The sequence below is a fragment of the Trachurus trachurus genome, assembly GCF_905171665.1.
Source record: "Trachurus trachurus genome assembly, chromosome: 22".
Taxonomy (NCBI): Eukaryota; Metazoa; Chordata; class Actinopteri; order Carangiformes; family Carangidae; genus Trachurus; species Trachurus trachurus.
In genome coordinates, this window is record NC_139907.1 from 25,406,335 (window position 1) to 25,429,608 (window position 23,274).

A 23,274-nucleotide genomic window follows, 5' to 3' on the forward strand; every position below is an offset into this window, starting at 1 on the left:
TTACAATAGTGAACTTTTTCACAATATTCTAAGTTTTTGATTTACTGATTTTTGTGTTTTCATTAAATGTAAGACATAATCATTACAATTAAAAGAAATAAAGACGTACAAAATATTTCAGTCTGTGAGTAATGAATCTATATAATATATAAATTTCACTATCTGAATTGAACTTCTGAAATAAATTAACTTTTCCATTATATTCACATTTATTGAGATGCACCAGTAAATGCAATTAATTGCATGTAAATTGCTTCACATCTTCATACATTGTACCTTTACAGATTGGAGCTCATTCTCCCAAAACCTCACTACACTACAGTACTGTGCACCGTGCATGGGCTCACAACCAAAGCCAGTGTCTATTCAGGTAGTATACTCATCCATGGCAGTGCACATGTACAAGTAGCCTATGTTGTATATGTTTGGGTCGGTCCAAAATATTCTCATTAACTGTATTTTTCCTTCTCTGGAAGAGCAGCTAACGGTGGAACAGAACAAACCCAGCAGTGTACCACAACTGTGTGTGTGTGTATAAGCTTTAAAACTTCCTCTTTTTACACAACTTTCTCATTGACAGAACAGACTGAGTCAAAGGGAAGTGACTGCCTGGAGGCCAACGGGCAGCTCTGGGCCGTGTGCCTTAGCTGACCCTATGTGTTAGGGCTTTGCCATATTTGGCTAATAAAAACTAAAAGAGTGGGACCGTCTCCCGAGGATGAATTAAAGCTGCAGATTCCATCTGTTAAGAGTCCAGCATGTGAAAGGTGTTAACAAAAAGTCTAGGAAGGAGGTCCGAACAAGGCATTCTCACCGATCTCACCACCGGTCAAGGCACCAGCCTGCATACAAAATCAAGAACGCACACAAACACTGTTGATAATTTGCAACTTAATGCCAAACCCAAGCTTTCCTAATTGCTTCCAAGGGCTCAGGGGAAGAAGGAAAGAAGGAAGCCAATCATATTTGTCCTGGGCCAGAACAAAAGACAATGAGGACCATTAAAGCAAATACTTGAACCACTGCAGAAGTGGAAAGTTAAAACAAGACGTTGTAAAGAGTAGAGGGAGGAAAAAACAAGGAGCAATTCAAATGTGGGCACGGGGCTATGCCAGAAGGCGTTTTACACAAACACACAAACAGGCCTGAGATCAGTTTGTCACATAAACATGAAGAATGTGACATAGGCATGGCATCTGGAGTTTTGGAACAGAGTATAAATAAGTTCACTTTGAAGGGACTGATCTGAGCCCGTTTGTTCTCTAATTACAGCACGGTTTACGCTGACAACAACTCTACAAAAAAAAGCTTTATTAGAAGCTCGTCTAACAGACGTTGTCGTGTTGCTCCACGCTAACGCAACCGCAGCTCGTTTTCTGGCATGTTCACTTTTTCTGATTCGGTTACGAACGATGTATCTGTTGCTGACGGACAGGAGGCTTTTTCCCTCAGGAACGCAAGTCAGGTGTTCCCTCTATGGGTGGGCCGAGGTTACTACAGGTCAAGAAGTCCTGGGGAGGTGAGCTTGCTATTGGATTTAAAAACTCACAAACACAAGAGTTTACACATGCAACAAACACGAGGGCTCAGTTACATAATCATTAATGGATAAACAAAAAAAACCATTGAAATCCCTCTGTGCTGCTCTACCTAAATTCTCTTTCTAGATCTTTTTTTTTTTCCTCTTTCACGAGTCCGGAAGCAACAGAAAGGGAGTGACTTAGTGAGCAGTGGACTGTTTCCTTTAGCTGAGATATATTTAGGCTCTGGTCTTAATGGGTCTTACTTAACTAGGGTTTAAGTAACTGTTATGCATTTATACTGCAATATTGCTTACACACATGCCAACTCTCTAAGCTTTTTCTAAAATAATCCGATCTGAATCACAGATGTTGCTCCATCTTTTATCCAATCAGTGACACAGAGACAATTCTTGAATGAAACAATAAGATTGCAACACTTTGTGGATGAAGATTTCACTCTATCCCATTCAAACAAACAAGGTGTTAATGTTCTAAGAAAAGAAGCAAAGTACTGGCAGTGAGGAAAAAGACTGCTGGAAGTGAACGCAACTGCAAACAATGCAGGTTTTTATGACCTCGGGGAGTTACACAATGCATTTTTGGTGCATAACACGGAATAGTAAACATAGCTTTGTAAACAGGAAAATCAAAATTGGCTTAATTTGTGTTTTTTTTCTAAACTGAATCCAGTCAGACAGTGAATGCAGGACTGCTGCTGACCTGTGAGACATCATAGGCGATGTCCGCAGAGATACCGGTGCTCCACAGCTTCTGAACAACACTGATGGCTTTGGACATTGAAGAGTGTCCCACTGGGACCACGAGGGCATCACAGGAGCTCACTGATGGCTGAAGAGAAAACACAGAGAATGTAAACACAAAAAAAAAACAGTCAAATAGTGAAAACATTTGTAATAAAGGAGTCATTTCAAAGTTCGTCTCCATCTTTAAACTATATGCAGCTTTTATCTGGGCATCGTTTCCCAATTCTGAATCTGGAATATAGAACATGATGCTCCTCCAGAAATAACTTAATGGCGTCAAGAGTCACAGTGATCATAGTTATTAACATGTTTCTAAAAGTGGCTGTGTGGCGGCCGACTGCTGTAATAAGGCATCATTAAATATGAAACTCTGCCTGCTGCTCCTTCATTACAATAATCAAGAATGTCAGATCTCATTATGTGTGTGTGTGTGTGTGTGTGTGTGTCTCTGTCTCTCACCGGCTCCTCCATGTTGGCAATAGCAGCACAGACTTTATCCAGGGCCACACTGGCCCCTACTGCAGAAGGGACTGGTACTGTGTGAGCTGGCCCTCTAAACTCCATGATCTAAAAGCAGAAGAGAACAAACCATATGAAGATACCACATAAGACTGCATCATATGGAATTAATGTAGCACAGACAGAAGACCTAGATTCAAGGTGGAAACAAATATGGTTCACATATAATACGTACATACATACGTGGAAGGAAAAGATTTGCCCACGTAAAATAATAGCTGCAGATTCTTGCCATACTTCTAAACCACTTTTATGAGTTCTAATATGCAGAATGATGAATGACTGTAAGAACCTACCAAGTGGTCGTAGCGCCCTCCAGCAGCCACTATATCTGGCACAGTCCGCTTGCGTTTCCTAATAAAAGCCACAAACTGGAAGATGACCCCAGAGTGGTGCTGCACCTTGTAGACTAAACCTAAGTTGACCACCACCTGCAGAGGGGACAGGTCTACGTTAGAAAAAGAGAGAGCATGAACACGCTTTCAAGCTGCATTTATCTATTTAAAAATCACCTGCAGTTTAACTCCCAGTCTGTGCAGAAGCGTTGTGAGCTCCTCCAGGTCCTTGAGGCCCTGCTTGGCGAGCTGGGTGACGGCGGTCTTCTGTTTGGTGAGTGATGTCAGCAGTGGCGCCAGGTCCTGTAGATCCCCCTTCTGTTCTATGTATTTGTACAGTGTCTGCAACTGGGGAGGGGAGGTGGGGGGGTAACAAAGAGGGGGAGAGACCTCAGTGAGTATGAGCGTGCTGCTGGAAGGCTGATTCAGGGTTCACGCTCTCTTGAAATCATTTTCCAGGACATTTTCAGCTGCTACAGTCTGACAGACATGTTATTACACCATACACAAACATCCCCTCTCCCATTCATGCTTTGAAAAATTATTTTTGTACCTTTTTTTGTATATTTAACCAGTTTGTTTCAATGTTTATTCCTCTCTCTCACTCTCTCTCCCAGAAGTCTGATTTAAAGGCATAGTTCAACAGTCAGGACCTGCACATTCACCACGCTATGAGATAATACGAGGCAAATGCAGAGACTGCTTGCCGAAAAACTGCCCCCTACAGGATTGCGCATCAGCGGTTTTGCGTGGATTTACCTCAAAAACAACTCTGTCTCATAGCGTGGTGAATGTGCAGGTCACAACTTGTCCACGAGAGCGTTTTGGAGTTGGTGGATTGTGTATTTGATGAGTTTGATGAGGGAAACCAAGAAATCCCATTAGCCTCTATAGCATAGCTCTGAGCAGCTCGCGGCTCTGCTCCGCCATTCTAAAAATAGCTTGCACTGTCAATGGGCTCTATGCACAACAAACTGATTAATCCAGGTGTGTCTGACCATTGTGACTACTCAGACACACCTGGATTAATCAGTGTGTCCAATAATGTAAGACAGGAAATGAAGGACCTGCCTTAAATTCAGGAAGTGCTGGAGCTGTGCATAGAGCCCATTAAAGGTAACGAACCTACTCCTAAAACTATAGTGATTATGGCAATGGGCCAATTTTCCAAAATGTTGAACTATCCCTTTAAAGATGTGCAGTCTTTGGCTCTAGCTTATCTATGAAATAACCTCTTACATCCTTAGAAATTATGACAAATATATCGCAAAAACATGTTGTTTTTTTGTTTGTAAACCAGGCCTATAACAGCTCTCTGCTGCTCCTCGATCTGTAACACAGCAGAGGAGACAATAGGACCAATCCTGGAAACATTAATCAACTCAAAATCTCATTTTCTTTGGAATAGAAATCCTTGGTGGAAAAAGTCAAATAGAGCTCTAGTAGCTGATGTCATGATGTGATGAATAATTTTCCAGGACAACTCAAATTTTCTAGGACATTTGACTTTTTTTCTCATTTTCCATGTGTTTTCCATGACTGGAAAATTGGTCAACCATTTTCCAGGTTTTTCCTGGTTTTCCAGGAAACATGGGAACCCTGCTGATTGTTTCTACGGAGGGGTCACGACCTCCGGTGGACACTCACACTGTTGGTTGACAGTGAAAAGTTGCAGAACTTTGCCTCCACCTCACGTTTGGTCAGTTTTTCACTCTGAAGCAAATACACAGAAAGAAAAAAAAAAGGTCAGGGAAAAGTTATACTTCCATATTTGGTGAAAAAAACACTACAGTATATGTTTGAACCAGAATATCAACAACATCTGTGATGCAGGTGTGGCCCTGCACTGACCATGGCATCACACAGAATGCTGGAGGCCTGGCTCAGTCTGTCCTCGGGGACGCCGCTGTGGAGCAGGATGGCTTTCAACAAGCTGGTGTGGTTCAGGTAAATGTTGTAGTTCCTTTCCTGCGGTCACAAAACACAAGCAAACACACCTTTAACCCACTCGGCCGCAATTACTGACAATACCACAAGCACTACTGTACGACGAGCGCCTCAGTGAATAATAACCACCGTGTCCGGCTGCCCTCTCATTCTGTCTGACTCACATATTCTTAAAAGCTTTCACACAAAGAGCTGGGTGCTGGAGAGGAACTGTGAGGGATGGAATAGAGGAGGGAGCCAAGGTTGACTGGGTTTGTGCGACATGCACAGGAATGCTTGCGACTGGAGACTTGACGCAGCACTGGGACACGCAGGCAGGAAATGGACTGAGCTGGGAGGGAGGGAAGGAAGTGGACAGAGCTGCTCATAACAGATTTATTATGTAAATAATAACTACAGTGTAAATCTGTCAGGATTAGACACACTTTGGTATTTTAGGAATGTGAGGCGGGAAGTAACACGGGAAAAAACAACAACAGGACCGGGTGCGATGGTGGCATCCGAAGGGAAGTAAAAAGAACAATGATGTGTCCAGCACATCAACACACTGTTCTGTGAAAGTGTGTCGAGACGGGGCAGCGCAGCACAAACTGTCAGCTCACTAGATCATTACAAAGACAATGTGTGTGTGTGTGTCACCTGAAGTGCAGGGAATTCCTGGACTATTTCAGAGATGGTGAAAATAGTCTCAGCGTCAGGGAGCAGGCTGTTGGTGACGGGTGTGATGATGTCAAAGGCGCACTCCAGGAGCTCCCTCGGGTGAGCGCGGTCCAGCTTCCTCGGGCGGAAGACGCGTTCAATGCTGTACCTACAGGGACGACAAAGACAAACAGACACACGGTGTTTACTCCCAGTGTGTAGGTCTCGTTTCCCCGAGAGATTCAGATTATTTTAAGTGATGATCTGAGTGCAATTAAATGCTGCAGTTCATCTGAACACAAGCAGATTAAGCTGAAGAACTTTAATTTGGTGGAGACTATGAAGAAACCCTAAAGCTCTAGGTTGTATCACAACATCACCGGCTTAATTATTATAACCGTTTATATTAAAGTATTTCATCAAAAGACAGAAAAGCAACAGAGTACTAAATTAAGGCATTTAGTTCCCTGGTTTGTACTGTTAAAGACAGAATCATCTATAATTCACATAATGAACTTGACATTTACTAGATAGTGGCCCCTAACTTAAGATTGTAGGAGCACAAGCAGAAAATTTATGGGCGCACACAGTAATTTGACTTGCAAAGCAAATATTCACATTTCCTTTTCACTGTATTACTGATAACTTCTTTGATGAGGATCCTCATGATCCTCTAAATCAGGATCTGCCTCTGGTACACTAGGATTAACAAGGAGGAAGTATGCACCAATGGTTCTATTAGCCAACAGCAAATTTACTGGTCACACATGCGCAAGCAGATGAACAATTTACTTGCACTGTCTCAGATTTTAGGGGCAAAATGTCCCCATTTAGGGGCATTCTGGAGCCCTGGGAGCTATTATCTACTGGATGAATCAATATTAATTCATGGATAAATAAAGCACTGCTTACATGAATATGTGTTAAATCATCGAACTTTACCTTTTCAGATGAGTTATGTTATTGCGAGCGACGAATCTTGCAAACGCCATCTAAAGGTGAAAAGAGAGACATTGGGTACACTTGTATAATGACAGTGAAGTCAGTGTGTGTACCAGGCTGTAATCAATCACAGTGTGGAAACAGCCATTTAGTCCTCAGGGTTTCCTGAGGTAGCAGGATCTCAAGGCAGCTGCTGATTGCAGCCTCACGCTGTGTGTGTGTGTGTTTGCATTTGCTGATGCATGAATAGTCAGATAATTAGTGTTTGTGTGCATGTGCAGACATACACACCTGTGTGTGTGTGCGTGTTATATGTGTGTGTGTGTGTGTTTTGGGCTCACGCGAAGGTCATAGGGCAGTGTAACCAGCATTCCGCTGTGGTCCATGAAGCAGGCCAGCTCGCTGCCATCATACAACTTCCTGTTTCTTGGGAGGAACAGCGGTGTCTGGAGACGCACTGATCCTAAAGACAAACACTGTGTATCACTGCAACATCTGCATAAGATAACATAACCCTCACCCTGAGAAGAACTGATGCATGCGAGCAGATACAAAGCGTGGATAAACAAATAAGTACAGCTGGACATCATCAGCAGTGTGTGTACAAAAATAACACTGGCACCTGCACAGAATGTGAGCGGCCCAACAGTGCACTTATTGTTTAGCCGCCGCTCGCTGGAGCAGATGTTGGGGCGCATGCAGCAGGTCAGGAGTCCAAGCGGTTTGCCGCACAGACTCCCTCACGCACACATCCACCGAGCGTAGTGTACTCACCGTGCTTCTTGAAGATCCTGGTGATTGTTTCATACACATGCTGCTGCAATTTGGCACTGTTGAAGCTGAAGCTGCCCTGGAGGGAGACCAAACAAACACTCTCTGTTAGGGATCAGGGGACATCGATTAAGCACTAACAGGCCTTCTGCTGCTCTCTCACAAACCCACAGAGGGCTCGGTGCAGCCGTTCATATGACTGCAGTGACATCTAAAGGCCGAGATGGGAAACAGCTGCGTATAATTCTCTCCGACCGGTGCCCAAAATTGTCAATTGTGGGACTTATGATAATTATTATTATTTTATAGTTTTTTAAGGATATTTCTTTTGGCTTTTCACTCCTTTATTAGTAGTTAAGAGAGACAGGAAATGGGGTGGCAAAGAGAGGGGGAATGACATGCAGGATGTGGGACACCTCTATACATGGGGCGCATGCTTAACCTCCTGTGCCACTCGACGCCCCCAGACTTATGATAAGTAATAACAATGATTTGAATGACCTGTGTGTCTAAGCTCAGTGGTTCTTCAATTCTATTTAAGCAAATTCAGAAGAAACCCTGAGCTTTCTCATGACCTTGGCTGGGGTAAATCATTTTCCTTATGGGAAAATGTGCTTTAGAATTAGTTCTGCACCAGATATCCACAAGTAAACCTTTTTAGTAATCTACTTATCAAATCCAATAAGGCAGACATGCTTTATGTTTACACTTAAAGCAGCCATGTCGAGTTCAAACCTGCTACAGTGTGGCCACATGTAACATGAAAACATGGTCACAACTATTATTATTAATATTATTATTATCGTTTTTATTATTATGACCGATACTATTATTATTATTATTTAATTTCTTTCTTTATTACTGCTATTACTATTATTGTTATAACGTTTTTTTTTATAACCATTTATATTATATATTACACTATAATTACATGCACACACACACACACACACACCTTGTTCACACTTTGTATATACTATGGCTGTCCCAATTACCAGATTTAGATAATATTATTCGCAGACATAAAATTGATCGATTGGGGTGCGATCATAACGTATGACGTGGCGGACATAATGTCTCCAAAACTTATCAGGCAGGTTTTCATGATGCCAAGTAGCCTTCTCATTTCAACAATTGCCGATGAGAACCGGTGTCAAAAAGGAAAAGAAAAAAAAAAAAATCGATCACGGACTTCATGATCGATTACTATGGCAACGAACAAAGCTTTGAAGCTTCGATTTTTTTTTGGGTCAGCCCTAGTATATACACCAATGTATGTCCACTATGTTGTTTGTTTTGTCTTTCACAATAAAGAAATGACCACCCATACCTTATGAATGTCTATGTCGTAGGTGTAATCCATGACGGGTGAGGGGTTCTGAGCGAACAGCTGGCCCACCATGGTGCGGTAGGCTTTGCCGTTGACGTTGGCCATGGTGTGCTGCAGCACCTCGTGCAGCTCCGACTCCTCCATCTGGGGCGGGGGCAGCAGATCGCTCTTCAGCAGCTCCTGGGTGGTGGGCCGCAGGGCGGGGTCATGGTTCAGCAGCCATTGTATCACCGTCCTCTGATAGATCCAGAGACAAAAGACACACACAGAGGTTTTCTAATGTTCAACTGGAATTTCAGGGTGCAAGGATTCCTGTCAAAACTGCATTTACAGCCCTCGCCCCCTCCTCCTCACCTGTTGTCCTCGCTCATTCACAGTAAAGTCCTCTGGGAAGAAGATGGGCTCCTGCAGCATGAGAAGAGATGAGGTGAGTAAGACCCCCGTGCATATCTTAAATCACTCCCCCTCTTTATTTCTTTCTAGCTCTGAAAACGAACACACCACACGTAGCTGGCTCAGGACAGAGATGCGCTCGGCCCCGGTGGTCATCGGCCTGTAGGACATCTCAAAGAGGATGATTCCCAGGCTGAACAGGTCGACTTTCTGAGGACAGAACAATACAACACGCAGCATTATAAAACTCAACTTTAAATAACCATAATATATGGTTATCAGATGGAAGATGTTGAATTCGTACTTGGTTGTAGGTGGCTTTAGTATTCCCTTCAACCTCTGGACTGACGTAGAGGGCAGTCCCAACCATGCCTGTCATGTTATCTGTGGACGGTGACGCAAAAGTAACACAAAGCGTTGAAACATCCACCTCAGGCACCACAGTAGTCAGAGGTCATAGTGCTTTAACAGTTCATACCTGTTGGGTCTGATTTGGTCAGCGCAGAGCCACCGTCCTCCACTTCAAATTTACCTGCAGCCTGAAAGACAGACACATTTTCTCCATCAGCTCAAAAGACTTCCATCTATCTAACTGTTAAAAGCCACATGTTGGATATGTGCAATGAGACAGAGCAGCATGGTTTCAATACGTCACAGAAAATCCATCACATTAGCAGCTTCTCCCGGCCTGTCAGCAGGGTGGAGCTGTTAACTGCATACCACATTAGCGGGATGGTCCGTAGCCAGGCCGAAGTCTCCGATCTTCACGTGGTCCTGTGAGTCGAGGAAGATGTTGACAGGCTTCAGGTCCCTGTGGATCATCCCCTTGTGGAGGAGAAACAGAACGAGTTACGCTTGGTCGCGGCTGATTAAATCACGTCTTTGTCTTGTTTATGTCACTGATGTACTTTACCTGCTCGTGGATGTAAGCCAGGCCGTCCAGGATTTCCCTGAACAGCCTCCATAGGCGAGTCTGGTCCTGATGCAGGCCGTGGTCTATGGTGTCTCTTAAAGTGCTCTTTTCACAGTATTCCATCTGAGGGGGGCAGAACACATGTATGTATTTATCTGTGGGGTCTCAGAGACCTCTAGTGGTAACAGTGGAGCATTGTGGTGCAAGCTTACTTGTATGTACAAGTAATGTGCTATGAGGAGAGGTCGATCTGAGTCCGTGCTCTCTGTCGTTTCAGTCACCGGCCGGGTGCTTGGCACAAGCTGAGGAAAGATGAGTTTTTTTAAACTGTGAAAAAGGCACTGACAAAGATGAACTATATTAATAAGGTAAAAAGATCAATGAAATAAATATGTTAAAGGGATACTTCACCCAAAATAGATAATTCACCAATCATCTATTCACTGTCATGCCAAGGAAGGGTTTGGAGAACTTTCGGAGCTATCAAACCGCTTTTGGAGTTCCAGGGGGGGTCCGGCTGGCAATGGACGATTCAAAGGTGAGCACTATCCACCGCCATTATATGAAAATCTGTTGCCAGCCGAACCCCCCCTGGAACTCCAAAAGCGTTTTGATGACTCTGAAAGTTCTCCAAACCCTTCCTTGGCATGATGGTGAATAGATGATTGGTGAATTATATATTTTGGGTGAAGTATCCCTTTAATAAAAGAAACAATATTCAAACCTGAGACATATCGTCTGTGCTTCCATCACCATCTGCAAAAATGATCTCACTCTCACTATCTGACGGCCTAAGAGCAAAAAAAAAAAAAAGGTGATGATGAATCAATACTTGGAGCAGGACCAAGTCTTGCTGTGGAAAAAAAAAAACTTACAAAAAAGAGGCACCAAACACATCCTCTTCATCATCGTCATCGTCATCCTCGTCATCACTGGACTGGTGTCCACTACACTTGGCGCTGGAGGACCTCTCAATGGAGGTGGACCACTCCACGGAGCTGGACAGGGCCGGAGGCGGGGCGACGTCCTCCACGTCGTCAAGGAGACCGAGCTCGTTGAGGCGCTGCGGGGGCTCTCTGCCCCGCGGAGGCTTGTCGGCGGTGCTCTGCGACTCGGAGCTGTCGGTGTTGCTCAGCACCCCCGTGGACGGAGTCTCGTGCCGCTCGATCCACGCGTTGTAGTAACGGACGATGTTCTCGTGGTTGAGGCGCGAGAGCAGCGTCACCTCGCCTTTGATCCGTCTGAACTGCTTGCTGGCCGGGTTGACCTGGATGCGCTTCACGGCGTAGTAACAGCCGTCCAGTTTGTTCTGAACCTGGAGGTGCGGGAGAGGGAAAGAGTGACACAGCGGACAGGATGAAATCAGTCTTTCCGATGTGACGTCGTCTCACCCTAAAGCTGCTATAGGAATAAAAGAAGGGACCTTGATTACGGCACCAAACGCTCCTTTTCCCAGAAGCTGCAGCTCCTCAAACTCATTGAAGTAGCGGGAGAACTGCCTCTGCACGCCGGAGCTGAACGGAGCATTGAGGATGTGACTGCGTGGCATAACAGATGATGCAAAGTCCACAGCCAGATCTGAGAGGAGAAAAAAAAAGCGTTTTCACTGTGATTTCCACAACAGCATAATGTATGGGATCAATTCTGACCAGAAAGATGAAAACATTCAAGGATTCAATGATTTTTATTGTCATTTTCGTTGTGCATTTACATGCACAAGAGGACGAAATTTTGTTTCTCAATCAGTGAAACACCATCAAAAAATTAGCTGCCGCCCCATGTTGAGGCTACAGTCCTCACTGCAGGCGGCCCCAGTTCGAATCCCGCTTCGGGCAGCCCTTTCCTGCATGTAATCCCCCCCTCTCTGCCTCCCCATTTCCTGTCTCTCTCTCCACTGTGCTATCAATTAAAGGCAATAAAAAGCCCCAAAAATATCAAAATAAAATCAGAATAATAAATATCATAATAAATGTAAGCACGAACATCATAAGAGACTAAATAAGTAAGTCTTTAATCAACTACAAATAAATAATTTAATCGGCAAGTTGTCCTGACAGAAAATTACTTCAAATTGACTCCAGAAAAATGCTTTGTGATCTGTTTTCTGCTTCTCAATTATGAGGATTTGCAGAAATGATGGCAAATTATTTATTAACACAATTAGGGCTGTTGTTCAGACAAAATAAGCTTTCTGAAGACGCCACATTAAGTCCTGGGAAATTATGTTTTTTTTTTACTGTGTGTATCTGTAAACGACTATTTTTTATGTCATGATGATTCTCCAATATTGTCAACGTCTAAACAACTCAAAAGCATTTGGATACCATCCATCTGAATTGGTACATTATTGCAAAATTGGTCTTTGGTCATCTGGGGTTTTGAACCTCTGACATTGATGTACCCACAGAAGGTCACAGCCCGATTATGCCACTTGGGAACCGAGGATATTTTTGATTTGTTTGGGCTCAATAGAGTCTGTAAAACGCTCAGCAGAGACAGAATGTTGGTGGGAAAGTCCTGAAAAAACTCACAGAACTTCCTGTGGGTTTCACAAAAATGGTGACTTTGATTCCAACACTGAGCAAAAAAGAAAGTGGTGTGCAGCCACTACAAATTACAAGATAATTAATCATACTTGTTTTTCAATCCAAACTGCCGTAGAATGTCTGTCAATGTCTTACAGAGAACATCCTGTGACTGCTTCGTGTTAACATTGATATACTTGAAACATTTGGTACTGTATTTACCATGTAGAGATAATATTGAAAACAGGATCAGTGTGCACTTCTAGTACAGCCTCCTTCAAAAACGTAATTTCTTGTAGAAACCTGTACTTCATTTGTTTGTTGATTCAAATCTATGTCACAGAATCTTTTTACTTGGATCTACTATGTTTAACTTGTGTTCAAAGGTGTTTCTGCTGTTATCACCTTCTGGGCTGGCATCCTGGGACTGAGGCATAGTTCTAGGTGAAGGAGGCTTGAGGAAGGAGTGGTCCAGCAGCTGCTGGGCTGTCCAACGTTCAGCATCATTCAGGCACACACACCTAGGACACAGAGACACATACAGTAATGGACATTTCCACTGGACAGGAAGCTCTGTCATTCATCTGGAAAATTCCCCTCTGTTGTCCTGATCCTCACTGTGTTAGTGGTCGGCTGACAACACCACACACACAGACACACACTGACCATCTGATTTAGTTTGTTGGAGTGAAGCATCTCTCGTGACAAAAACTCTGAACAAAACATCTTAAATTAAAAACCATTTTAAAGAGCCAGCACTGTTAGCTAACAGACAGCCTATAAAACACAGTGACCCCAGGGAACAGACCAGCGTTGCTGCATGTTTACAACAAATCACACATGCTTCAAATTACTGCTAAACATTTTCCAAGGCAAAGTCACCGCTTTAAACATAATTCTTCCTCCATTCCAGGCACCCACTGGTTTCCATTCATTTCTGCACTATGAAAATCAGCTATGTGACTGTTATGAAAAATAATTAATTTGTGTCAATTTTCAATAGAATATCTCCAAAATATATGATGGTTCAAGGGTACTGTCAGAATTTGCGGCTCACCTTAATCTTACATTGTGGTAGGTTGAATAATTTTGTTGGTGAGAATAAACAATTATAATTGGGTTATTGATTAATTTATAAATAAAACAATAATTGGTTGCAGCTCTATGCAATAATGGTGAAGCTTTTAAAATTCCCCCCAAAATTGCATTCCCAGATGTATGATGCATGACTAGTCTGGACAGCTGGAAGCCAAACAAATCAGATATCTAAAACACTGCAGTGAGATCTGGAAAATGGTCAGCACTAATTCTAAGTATTGGCACGTGATTTCCAGTAAATGCTAATCTAGTAGAGTCTAGTTAAGTTATATAAGAAGCTGGCAGAGTGTCCCATCCCTACATACTTGTGGAGAAAGTCCTGGAAGTCGGCAGGCAGGCTGCCTGGCACTGTGACTGGATACTCCTTCACTTCCTTCCCCTGACTCAGGGCCAGCAGCATCAGCCCCAGGTTCCACACGTCCCCCTTTTTGCCTGTTTTCATCGGCATGGCCGTATCCTCGGAGAAACGCACATGGCCTTGTTCGAAAATGTCCTCTTTGCAGATATCGGCGAATCTCTTGGAGAGGCTGTAATCGGTCAATCGAATGTTGCCCTCGGAGTCCAGCAGCACGCTGGAGGCTCCCAGCTGCTTGTGGACTACGGAGTTGGAGTGAAGATAGTCGAGGGTGGAGAGCAGCTGCGCTGTGTAGTGGCAGAGTTTATCCAATGGTACCGGAGTGTTGCTGAGCAAACTTTGGTTCAGGGTGATCCCAGAAACATGCTCCACCAGCAGGTTGATCACGATGCAGTCCTCCTTCTCTGTGGAGCTCATCGCCATGTACTGCACCAGGTTCGGGTGATCCAGTTTCAGGAGGGAGTTGAACTCATTTTCTGCCCCGTGGATCTACACAGGAATTCAAGTTGTAATTTGTGGCCTGTTTTAAAGGGATAGTTCAACATTTTGGCAAATTGGCATAATTACCATAATCCCTATAGTCTCAGGAGTAGGTTTGTTACCTTTAATTGTCGGTGCAAGCTGTTTTTAGTATGGCGGAGCAGAGACGCGAGCTGCTCAGAGCTACAGTACACTACGGAGGCTAATGGAATTTCTTGGTTTCCCTCATCAAACTCATCAAATACACAATCCAACAACTCCAAAACTCTCTTGTGAAGTTGTGACCTATACATTCACCACGCTATGAGATAATAACGGAACGTTACGGGACGTTGTTTTTGAGGCAAATGCAGAGACTGCTTGAAATGACTTTGATGACAGGAAACTAAGAAATTCCCTTAGCCTGAGCAGCTCACGGCTCTGCTCCACCGTTCTAAAAATAGCTTGCACTGACAATTAAAGGTAAAAACCTACTCCTAAGACTATAAGGATTATGGCAATGGGCCAATTTGCCAAAATGTTGAACTATCCCTTTAAGGAAGTATGGAGTGGATATGGTGTTCAGACTGAACTCTACAGCTTCTTCTCTACTTGCCTGCTTTTTACAGTTTTCAATCTTTCCTTTCTCCTGGCTGGTGAAGAACTTGCCCATCTTCTTGCTCCAGCGTAGCGACCACTCGTAGATCACAGCAAAGTCTCCTGAATTTGCCTCGAATCCATAGTAAGCATGACGGCCAAGTCTCTGGCTCTCCCCTGTCAGAAACATGGACACAGATACAAATGTATACCAAACATCTTCCTAGCAGCGATATGAAGCTACTTTACACCAAAAGAGCCACATCGTCTCTGACAGCTCTCACCTAAACTTTTCCCTCTGTGGACAACAAGTTCCCCAAAAGTGCTGCTGTTGAAATGAAGAAGCTCCTGCGAGCGATGGTTGTCCTCATTAACCGTGTCGCGCCTGGTGGAACAGACCAAGCTCTTAGTAATATTTCTTAACCATCAGAAGCATTTTTATTGTTTGTGTAAAGTGTGTACCTGTGGCGTGTATTCGAGGTAGTTCGCCGGCGGTTACCAATTCCTTTCCTGGCTTCGATCAGTTCAGGAGGAGCTCCACCCGGGCTGGGAGGGCTCTTCCCCAACAGGGAGGGGTTAGCAGTGACCGGCTGCTCCATAGTCTCAAGGCGCTCCTGTCAATGTAAACACCACAGGAAAGGAGCATTACAGCTACAAATGTGCTTGACTGTTTTTCTATGGTGATCAGTAGAAAGGTGCGACTCACTTGTTTGGCTATTTCCTTCCTTCTCTTTTCCTCTCGCTTGTCCTCCTCTCTTCTTTGGATTACAGCCATGATCTCTTTGTCCTACAAGGATGAAAAAAAGTCAGCAAACAGTCAATGTCCTGTTCAACCTGAATGTCTGTAGGTTGTGGGGGATATTAGTTATTTCAGTAGACATAAACAGAGTCCCTATGAGTCATACTATCAGTATTTGACATAAGTTCATAAACACTACCGCTCAAATGTTTTAGAACACCCTGATTTTTCCAGTTTTTTTAATTGAAATTCAAGCAGTTCAAGTCCAGTCAATAGCTTGAAAGGTAAGTGGTTAACTGCCAGAGGTTTTTTTTTTAAAAAAAGCAAGGTTACCCAAAATGGAAAAATTATGTAAAAAAAAAAAGAAAGAAAGAAAAAGAGGCATGCCTGGGCCACCACCAATGAACTACATAAGACTGGAAGAAGGTGTTATGGTCTAATGAATCAAGATTTCAGGCGAAAGGACGGTTCCTCTTTGTGTGACATCAAATGTCAAACACAGAGCATGGTCTGGGGCTGTGTTGCTGGATCCACTTGTACAGAGTGAAAGACACCCTGAACCAAAACGGCTACCACAGCATTCTGCAGCGCCATGCAGGACCCTCTGGTATGAGCCTAGATGGTCAGGGGTTCATTCTACTGCAAGATAATAGCCCAAAACATAAGTCCAAGCTATGCCAGAACTACAGCTTAAAAACATGGAGTGGCCACCAGCACAGTCTCCAGACTTCAACCCTATCGAGCAGGGGCCTGTTGTTCGAAAGTAGAATAAAGATATCCAGGATAAGTGGAAAAGCCAGGTTGGACAAAGTCTCATAAGTTCATCCTGGTTTAGTTGGTTGTTCGAACACCGAGCCAGGCTGAGGAGCAGCAGCTTTGTCAAGCCAGGTGTAACTAATTCTCTAGTCAGTAGACCACAGAGATTGATCACAGATTCACCGATGAGAGGACAGGTGTGGCTACTTTCCTCCAATCAACAGCAGATCTTGACGTAAGGTGACACACCTCTTAGAAAAAAAGAAAAAAAAAGCACCGCTGCTGTTGTAAAGCTCAGAGAGAGTGGACAACTGTGGACTGATTGAATGTGGAAGTAGCCTAATCCAAAATTATAATTAAATTATTAAATCACAATTTAAGTTCCTTTCACAAATTAACAGCTGTGCACTTTGCCTTAATGATGAGCAGTGGAAGTTGATACATTGCACAAATCTCTTATCATCTAAAGTAAAGTTCATACAGCACAAATACAAGTGGCCAAAAGTGCAACAGGTGAAAATTAATTAAATATAAGAACATTATGCAGTCTGGTGCTTCAATAAATTGCCAATAACAATGTTCAAATGAGGTGTATAAATGATTTGGAAGGTGTCTGCTCAAATAATTGTATTCTTATTTTCTTCCCTCAACCAATATTTAGGCTAATATACTGTATTTTGTAACATATTTTATAAAAATAAAAATAAATCTATTGCTATTTTTGCTCCATTGCTTTTTATGAGAAGCCATGTAGTACTAGTGGTCATAGAAAATATCATAGATGGGTCACAGATAGCGGAAATAGTGAGTATTGACTCAAGAACAGTGTGCACAATTCTGTGCTAATGTGTTTTACAGATTTTACAAACCATCAGACATCTTTATGCCCTTTAGCACTGGCAGATGCAAAGATTCAGTGTGAGAAGCACATGAATAGGTCTAATTATGAAAAAAAAGAAAAGAAAAAAAGCCAAATAAATATTGTAAATGTTTCATGTTTTTTGATTATTGTTAATGCATTTTATTTGTTTATAATTCAGGCCAATATGTACATAAGAACATGTATGAAACATGTTGATTTCTGATCAGAATGACTGCTGACTCCACAGATAAAGACAACAGAATCAACTAAGCCTGGCTGTTATTATGGTCTGGAGCAGGCTAGCTGCAGAGAATAAATCACCATAGTAACTTGACCAGGATAAAGGTATCCAGCTTTCGAACAACCGACTTGAGGCTAAATTCAGCAGGAGAACCAACACATCCCGGCTTAATCCCTTATCTAGGTTTACAACAACAGGCCCCTGGTTTGGGATGAACTGGACATAAGAGTGAAAACAAAGCCACCTACAAGTGCCACACATGCATGGGAACCTCTGCAGCAGAGCTGGGAAGAACTTTCTGAAGAATATTTGATTTCCATTGTAGAAAGAATGGCATGAGTGTGTTCAGCTGTTATATGTGCTAAGGTGGCTACTTTGATGAGGCAAAAGTTTAGAAAACAGTTTGGTCTATAAATTGTTTCAATAGTTTCTTTTTTAACTTCAATTGTTAATTTGTTCTATGCTGTCATTTCATTCAGAGTCCAATGAGACATTAAGCTGCATCTTTTTCCATAAAAGACTGGAAAAAACAGGAGTGTTCTAAAACGTTTGACCGGTAGTGCAAGTCAGACAAGTTAAGTAAAAGCAATCCAGTCACTTAGTCTATCAATCCAATGCCACTTTCTTCAAAGATTTGCGTTATCTTTGATAAAAGACTTTAAAAGTGTGCAGCAAAGTTATATTACACTGCATTTCTGTGTGTGGGAAAACCAAATACTAGAATTTCCAGTCATTTGTTTCATTTATAAATTCATTATCTGTTACTCATTGATGATTCTTCACTGATGTATTCTGGTTTTAATTCAAAGTGATAGCGTTGATGATTTGATTTGAGTTGCACAGAAGGATCAGATAAACTTGGTAACTCCCTAGGGAGAAAATCGAGGTCCTTTGTGAATGTTCCTGACAAATGACTTAGTAGTAAAATTAGCTCACAGGCCCTGATGAATGCTAATCTGAGCATGAATAGCTCTCTGTGTCCCGTCCTCACCATCTCCTCCTCCTGTTTGCGCTGCTGGTCTATCTTCTGCTGCTCCTCCAGGGCTCGTTTCTCCTGCTGCCTCCGCTGGTTCTTCAGCATCTCCTCGTGGAAGGAGCTTGATGGGGGCTTGTTGTGTTCACTCAGGAAGCCCTGGATGTGGTCCGCTAGCTCATAAATCATCACCTGGGTGGACACATACAGAGGTTCATAGTAGTCTGTGTGTTGTGTGTTTGTGCGTGTGTGTGTGTGTGTGTGTGTGTGTGTGTGTGTGTGTGTGTGTGTGTGTGTGTGTGTGTGTGTGTGTGTGTGTGTGTGTGTGTGTGTGTGTGTGTGTGTGTGTGTGCGCCTCTCACCTCCCCACATCGCACTGCTGCCAGCTTGTTGAGTTCGCCCTGAAGGGTCTGGAGGTTTTCGTTTGAGAGGCCTTTGGCATTCTTCAGCTCCAACTCCGGAGGCCTGATGGTGCCCCAAGATATTATATTACTAAGACTGAATGACCACTAGTAAACACTGAGACGACATTTAGAGCTCCACACTTTAATCTTTGTACTGACTGTGCCTGGATTAGTACTTAACAGGCACATGGGATGTTTGCCCTGGAACATTGAGAGAAATATGCAAAATTCTTTCATAATCAGAAATTGTGGGTAATCTAATCTATTCCAGGGGATCCTCATCTTGATAATTGTCTTTTGCATGAAACTACTCAAAAGTAGAATTAATCAGGAACTATCAGACTAAAGAAAAAGTAAACAAGCGTCTGTGCCTGACACTTTTCAACATTCTGCAGCCACATGTTGGTAGGCAGCGCCCTATGACAGCTGACACCAGTGTTGCATTGAATTGGATGTGTGGATTAGATTACATTTTTAAGATTCCTCTGAAATCTGTCTTGTATCCAAGACACAAAAAGCAATGTTTCACAAACAAGAAGATGAGGTTATAAATTACTGGTGTCAGGTTATGTCTTGTGGTACTACATGAACATAAAACTCTTATAAAACTATACTTAGCCTGCATATAATGTAATATAAACAAATGTGGTAATACTATTACCATCTGCAATCACTTCTAATGGTTTGTTTTATCTTATCTGCACTGATTTTCATTCTAGAAATGAGTATATGTAGCTTATGAAGATAAATAGTGAAGCTTCACTTTTTGTAGCATCTGGTCACTGTGAGCGTGAATGCCTCACAGTAGGTACAGTGGCAATAATGGCCATTACATTGAGAACACATGGCAAAAAAAAGGTCAGGGGGTCAGTACTCACACGTCTGGATATGTGGGAGGACATTTGACCTGCAAGTCCACGGTCGCGTAGCATTCCTGCCCGTTGTTGAGCCCGTTGGGCCGCAGGCAGAGGTGCACCTCCGGGGGCCTCTTAACCTGAAAGCAGAGCCAACCAATCCTCAGTGGAAAGCCCCTCAGTTAAACACAGGTAGTTGTGACATATGGCAGCTCGCAGCCATCATCACCAGCTCACTGAGGGACACGAAGCTAACGCCTCTTAGCTACCTTCCACGGGTCGTTGTTCCGCAAATCCTGGAAGTCATCCCCGAAGATAGAGGCGAGGGCTTCTAGCTCATTTTCCTGCTGGACCGTGTGGTCGTCTGTCCCATCTGCTGTAGTGTGCTGACCGCTCATTCTTCTGCCTCAGCTACATGGCAGTCCCCCTCCTGTCCCCGTGTCCCCCCCACACACACAGCCGTCACACAGAAGCAGGAAGAGGCCGCGCCGCTGCTGCCTCCGCCCGCCGCCCTCCGTCTCTCCGGAGCCTCGGACCTCAACACGCCGACACTTTAGCTGTTAGTTAACTACTCAGCTATCGCCGACTTGACACACGGCGCGGGCGACCATAACATTGCTGCGAGTGGCGCATGGCTGTTGCTGTTGCAGCAGGGCTGTGTCGCAGGTGAAACGTCATCACGCTGCTTGCGTTTCTCCGAAATGGCCACTAGAGGGCGGGAACGAGAGAGTCGTTTACTTCAAAGCATAGACTGTAAAAGCTTCAAAGCCTTTAGTTGGTCCATAAATCCAAATAACTCACTGGAGAAAAAACTCTGTAAGTAAAAATATATCTCAAGTACTTTAAAAGAAACGTTCCCAAATCAGGAACTGTGAATTTTATATGATATTTCATCATTTATTTGGTTGTAAGCACTATTATAATGACATTAAGCATTCATTGTTGTTCAAATAGGCCTATTTTTTTTTTTTAACAACTTTATTTTTGCTTTACAAAATACATAAACAATGCATAAAACCATATGAGCATAACAAATAGACGTGACAATAAAATAAAAACATACATAAATAGAAATAAATAATAGTAAAAAAATAAATAAAATAAAATAAAAAGGAGAAGAAGAAAAAGTAAGACACACCAGGGGATATGAGCAATGGAAATTAAATTGAATTAAAGATATTAAAGTGGGAGCACAGATTTATAGTTTTGATAGCTTTCTTGTTATTAGCAGAGGAAACTGACTTGAAATACACCTCCAGTTCTTTCATGAAAACACAAAAAATTGATTTTACTTTGGCAAATTTACATTTGTGGATATAAAACTTTGCAAGAATTAAAATGAGATTAATTAAAAAATATTCTTTTTCAGCTGGAGCGTCACTCTTTATAAATCCAAAAAGGACATTTTGCCAGAGGAGCTCAAAATCACAGCAGATATTATCTAAAATGAATCTACAAATATCTTGCCACAGTTTGCGGGTATATTCACATTTCCAAAACAGATGAATAACAGTCTCAGTATGGGAGTCACAAAAGGCACACTTCAGATCTAGGTCAACAATTTTGAATTTGATAAAGAAGGATTTAACTGGGTAACATCTATGAATAATTTTAAATGACACTTCTTTCACCTTATTAACCACAAAAAAATTTTGAGGAAGAGACCAGATTTTTTCCCAACATAAGTTATTTACACGACTATTCCAGTGAAATGTTACAGGAGAAACAGAAGTGATATTACATTGGAAAAGAGCACGAATTTTACGATTGTTCTTACTAGCAGATGGGTTAAAACATACTTTACCAGCTGGTGAGTCAGTTACATCAGTAAAGGGAGCATCAAATACAGAAACAGACATATTACTTTTGAATAACATGAGTAGGCCTACACCAGATGGAATAGCATCGAAAACTATGGCATACTGTTTAGGAGTTACAGGTATTCCATAATATTGAAGAAACTCCTCATAAGAAAATAAAACACCATTGCTGTTGAATAGCTGTCTTACCCAAATAACATTATTGCTAAACCACTCCCCAAAATATATAGATCTTTTCTTGTACAGTATATCTTTGTTATTCCATATAGAGTAACGGTGTGGTGAAAAATTGTGCTTGTATATCATTGACCATGCAAGCAATACTTGTTTATGAAAGTTGGAGAGACGAATATGGATTTTTTCTATGTTATAGTTACATACTAAGAGGAATTTTAGACCACCAATTTTTGAAAAAATATGATTGGAGATACAGTTCCATATTGAATTTGGTCTTTTCAGAAATTGTTTGATCCAATTGATCTTAACTCATTGGCTGCCATTGACGTCTATAGACGTCAATCTAATTACAACCGTTCACTGCCATTGACGTCGATAGACGTCAATTGCGTTTTTCAACGGGAAGGGCTGGAGGACGGTCTGGCGGAGCTTGTCCATCAATATCAGGCTTGTAAACTAGTGTAATGACGTGTAGGTGCCCTGTAGGCCCTGTAGGTGGCAGCAGTGCCCTCTTTGGATGAGAGATCAGCATTGATTATGAGAAGAAGAAGCGAGATGACAAGAGATATGCTAAAGAAACTTATGCACGGAGCCTATGTGTTCCGCACGTCGGCACATTATGTACCGTGTGTGTCGCGGTAGTTCGGAAAGGAAGAGGGTCGCGATCGTGAGAAAACGACGGAGATCATTGAAAAAGACACCGACGACCGACACCGACGCTGGACACCGGCGATCAAGCCGGGCCGAGCGGCCGGTGAGAGCAGCAGCTGACGGTGCGTCACCACAGACCAGAGCCCAGCTCAACTGACGGCTCGGTGGACGTGACCCGAGCGATTCCATCCGGATCAACCAGGAGCAGCAGAGACCCGTCCCCCCACGCTCCAGAAAGACATGAAGGTAATAACATAATACATCAATGGTAAAAATAATAAAATAAACTAACTTGCTAGCGAGCTAACTTTTACTGCTTAGAGAAGGGCGGATCGCTTTGATCGGAAAGGTTAAAAAAAAAAAAACTCCACATCACACTTGACTACAACTATAAGAGATGTATTTTTATGGTAATTCTATAGGCTATATTTCTATAATTTACAGGTGGTGGATCGAGCAGTGGTCGACCATGGGGCAGAGGTCATGTGACAGCTACAAACGTACAAAAAAGTTAATGCATTTTTACTGATATTTGTAAATAAATTATTATTTTGCCATCAAAAGTCCTTTCTCAGTGTTGTTTTTGTTGTTTTATAGAAGGAGAACACTGTTCAGATGTGTGAGGTGTCACTAAAGCAAAAAATATCAACGTCAAAGTCACTGTTCTGCTTGACATGTTTCTTTCCA

General features: G+C 42.6%; 1 protein-coding gene across 1 annotated transcript in view; it reads right to left on the bottom strand.

The window, feature by feature from the left end:
* eif2ak4 (eukaryotic translation initiation factor 2 alpha kinase 4) overlaps positions 1-20,365 on the bottom strand; it is a 28,898-nt gene extending 8,533 nt beyond the window's left edge. The window contains exons 1-31 of the mRNA XM_083998408.1: positions 20,209-20,365; positions 19,964-20,079; positions 19,044-19,146; positions 18,700-18,873; positions 15,817-15,897; positions 15,573-15,724; positions 15,395-15,495; positions 15,130-15,287; positions 14,005-14,543; positions 13,007-13,122; positions 11,500-11,654; positions 10,952-11,391; positions 10,801-10,867; positions 10,289-10,378; positions 10,077-10,199; positions 9,884-9,988; positions 9,642-9,702; positions 9,468-9,547; positions 9,272-9,373; positions 9,125-9,175; positions 8,771-9,007; positions 7,444-7,519; positions 7,011-7,132; positions 6,670-6,719; positions 5,728-5,896; positions 4,993-5,109; positions 4,789-4,854; positions 3,319-3,489; positions 3,103-3,237; positions 2,747-2,854; positions 2,244-2,372 (exon numbers count right to left, since the gene is read on the bottom strand). Of these exons, the coding sequence (XP_083854534.1) occupies positions 2,244-2,372; positions 2,747-2,854; positions 3,103-3,237; positions 3,319-3,489; positions 4,789-4,854; positions 4,993-5,109; positions 5,728-5,896; positions 6,670-6,719; positions 7,011-7,132; positions 7,444-7,519; positions 8,771-9,007; positions 9,125-9,175; positions 9,272-9,373; positions 9,468-9,547; positions 9,642-9,702; positions 9,884-9,988; positions 10,077-10,199; positions 10,289-10,378; positions 10,801-10,867; positions 10,952-11,391; positions 11,500-11,654; positions 13,007-13,122; positions 14,005-14,543; positions 15,130-15,287; positions 15,395-15,495; positions 15,573-15,724; positions 15,817-15,897; positions 18,700-18,873; positions 19,044-19,146; positions 19,964-20,079; positions 20,209-20,337 (4,323 nt within the window). The 5' untranslated portion in view covers positions 20,338-20,365. The remainder of the gene's footprint in view (positions 1-2,243; positions 2,373-2,746; positions 2,855-3,102; positions 3,238-3,318; positions 3,490-4,788; positions 4,855-4,992; positions 5,110-5,727; positions 5,897-6,669; positions 6,720-7,010; positions 7,133-7,443; positions 7,520-8,770; positions 9,008-9,124; positions 9,176-9,271; positions 9,374-9,467; positions 9,548-9,641; positions 9,703-9,883; positions 9,989-10,076; positions 10,200-10,288; positions 10,379-10,800; positions 10,868-10,951; positions 11,392-11,499; positions 11,655-13,006; positions 13,123-14,004; positions 14,544-15,129; positions 15,288-15,394; positions 15,496-15,572; positions 15,725-15,816; positions 15,898-18,699; positions 18,874-19,043; positions 19,147-19,963; positions 20,080-20,208) is intronic.
* Between the last annotated feature and the right edge of the window lie 2,909 nt (positions 20,366-23,274).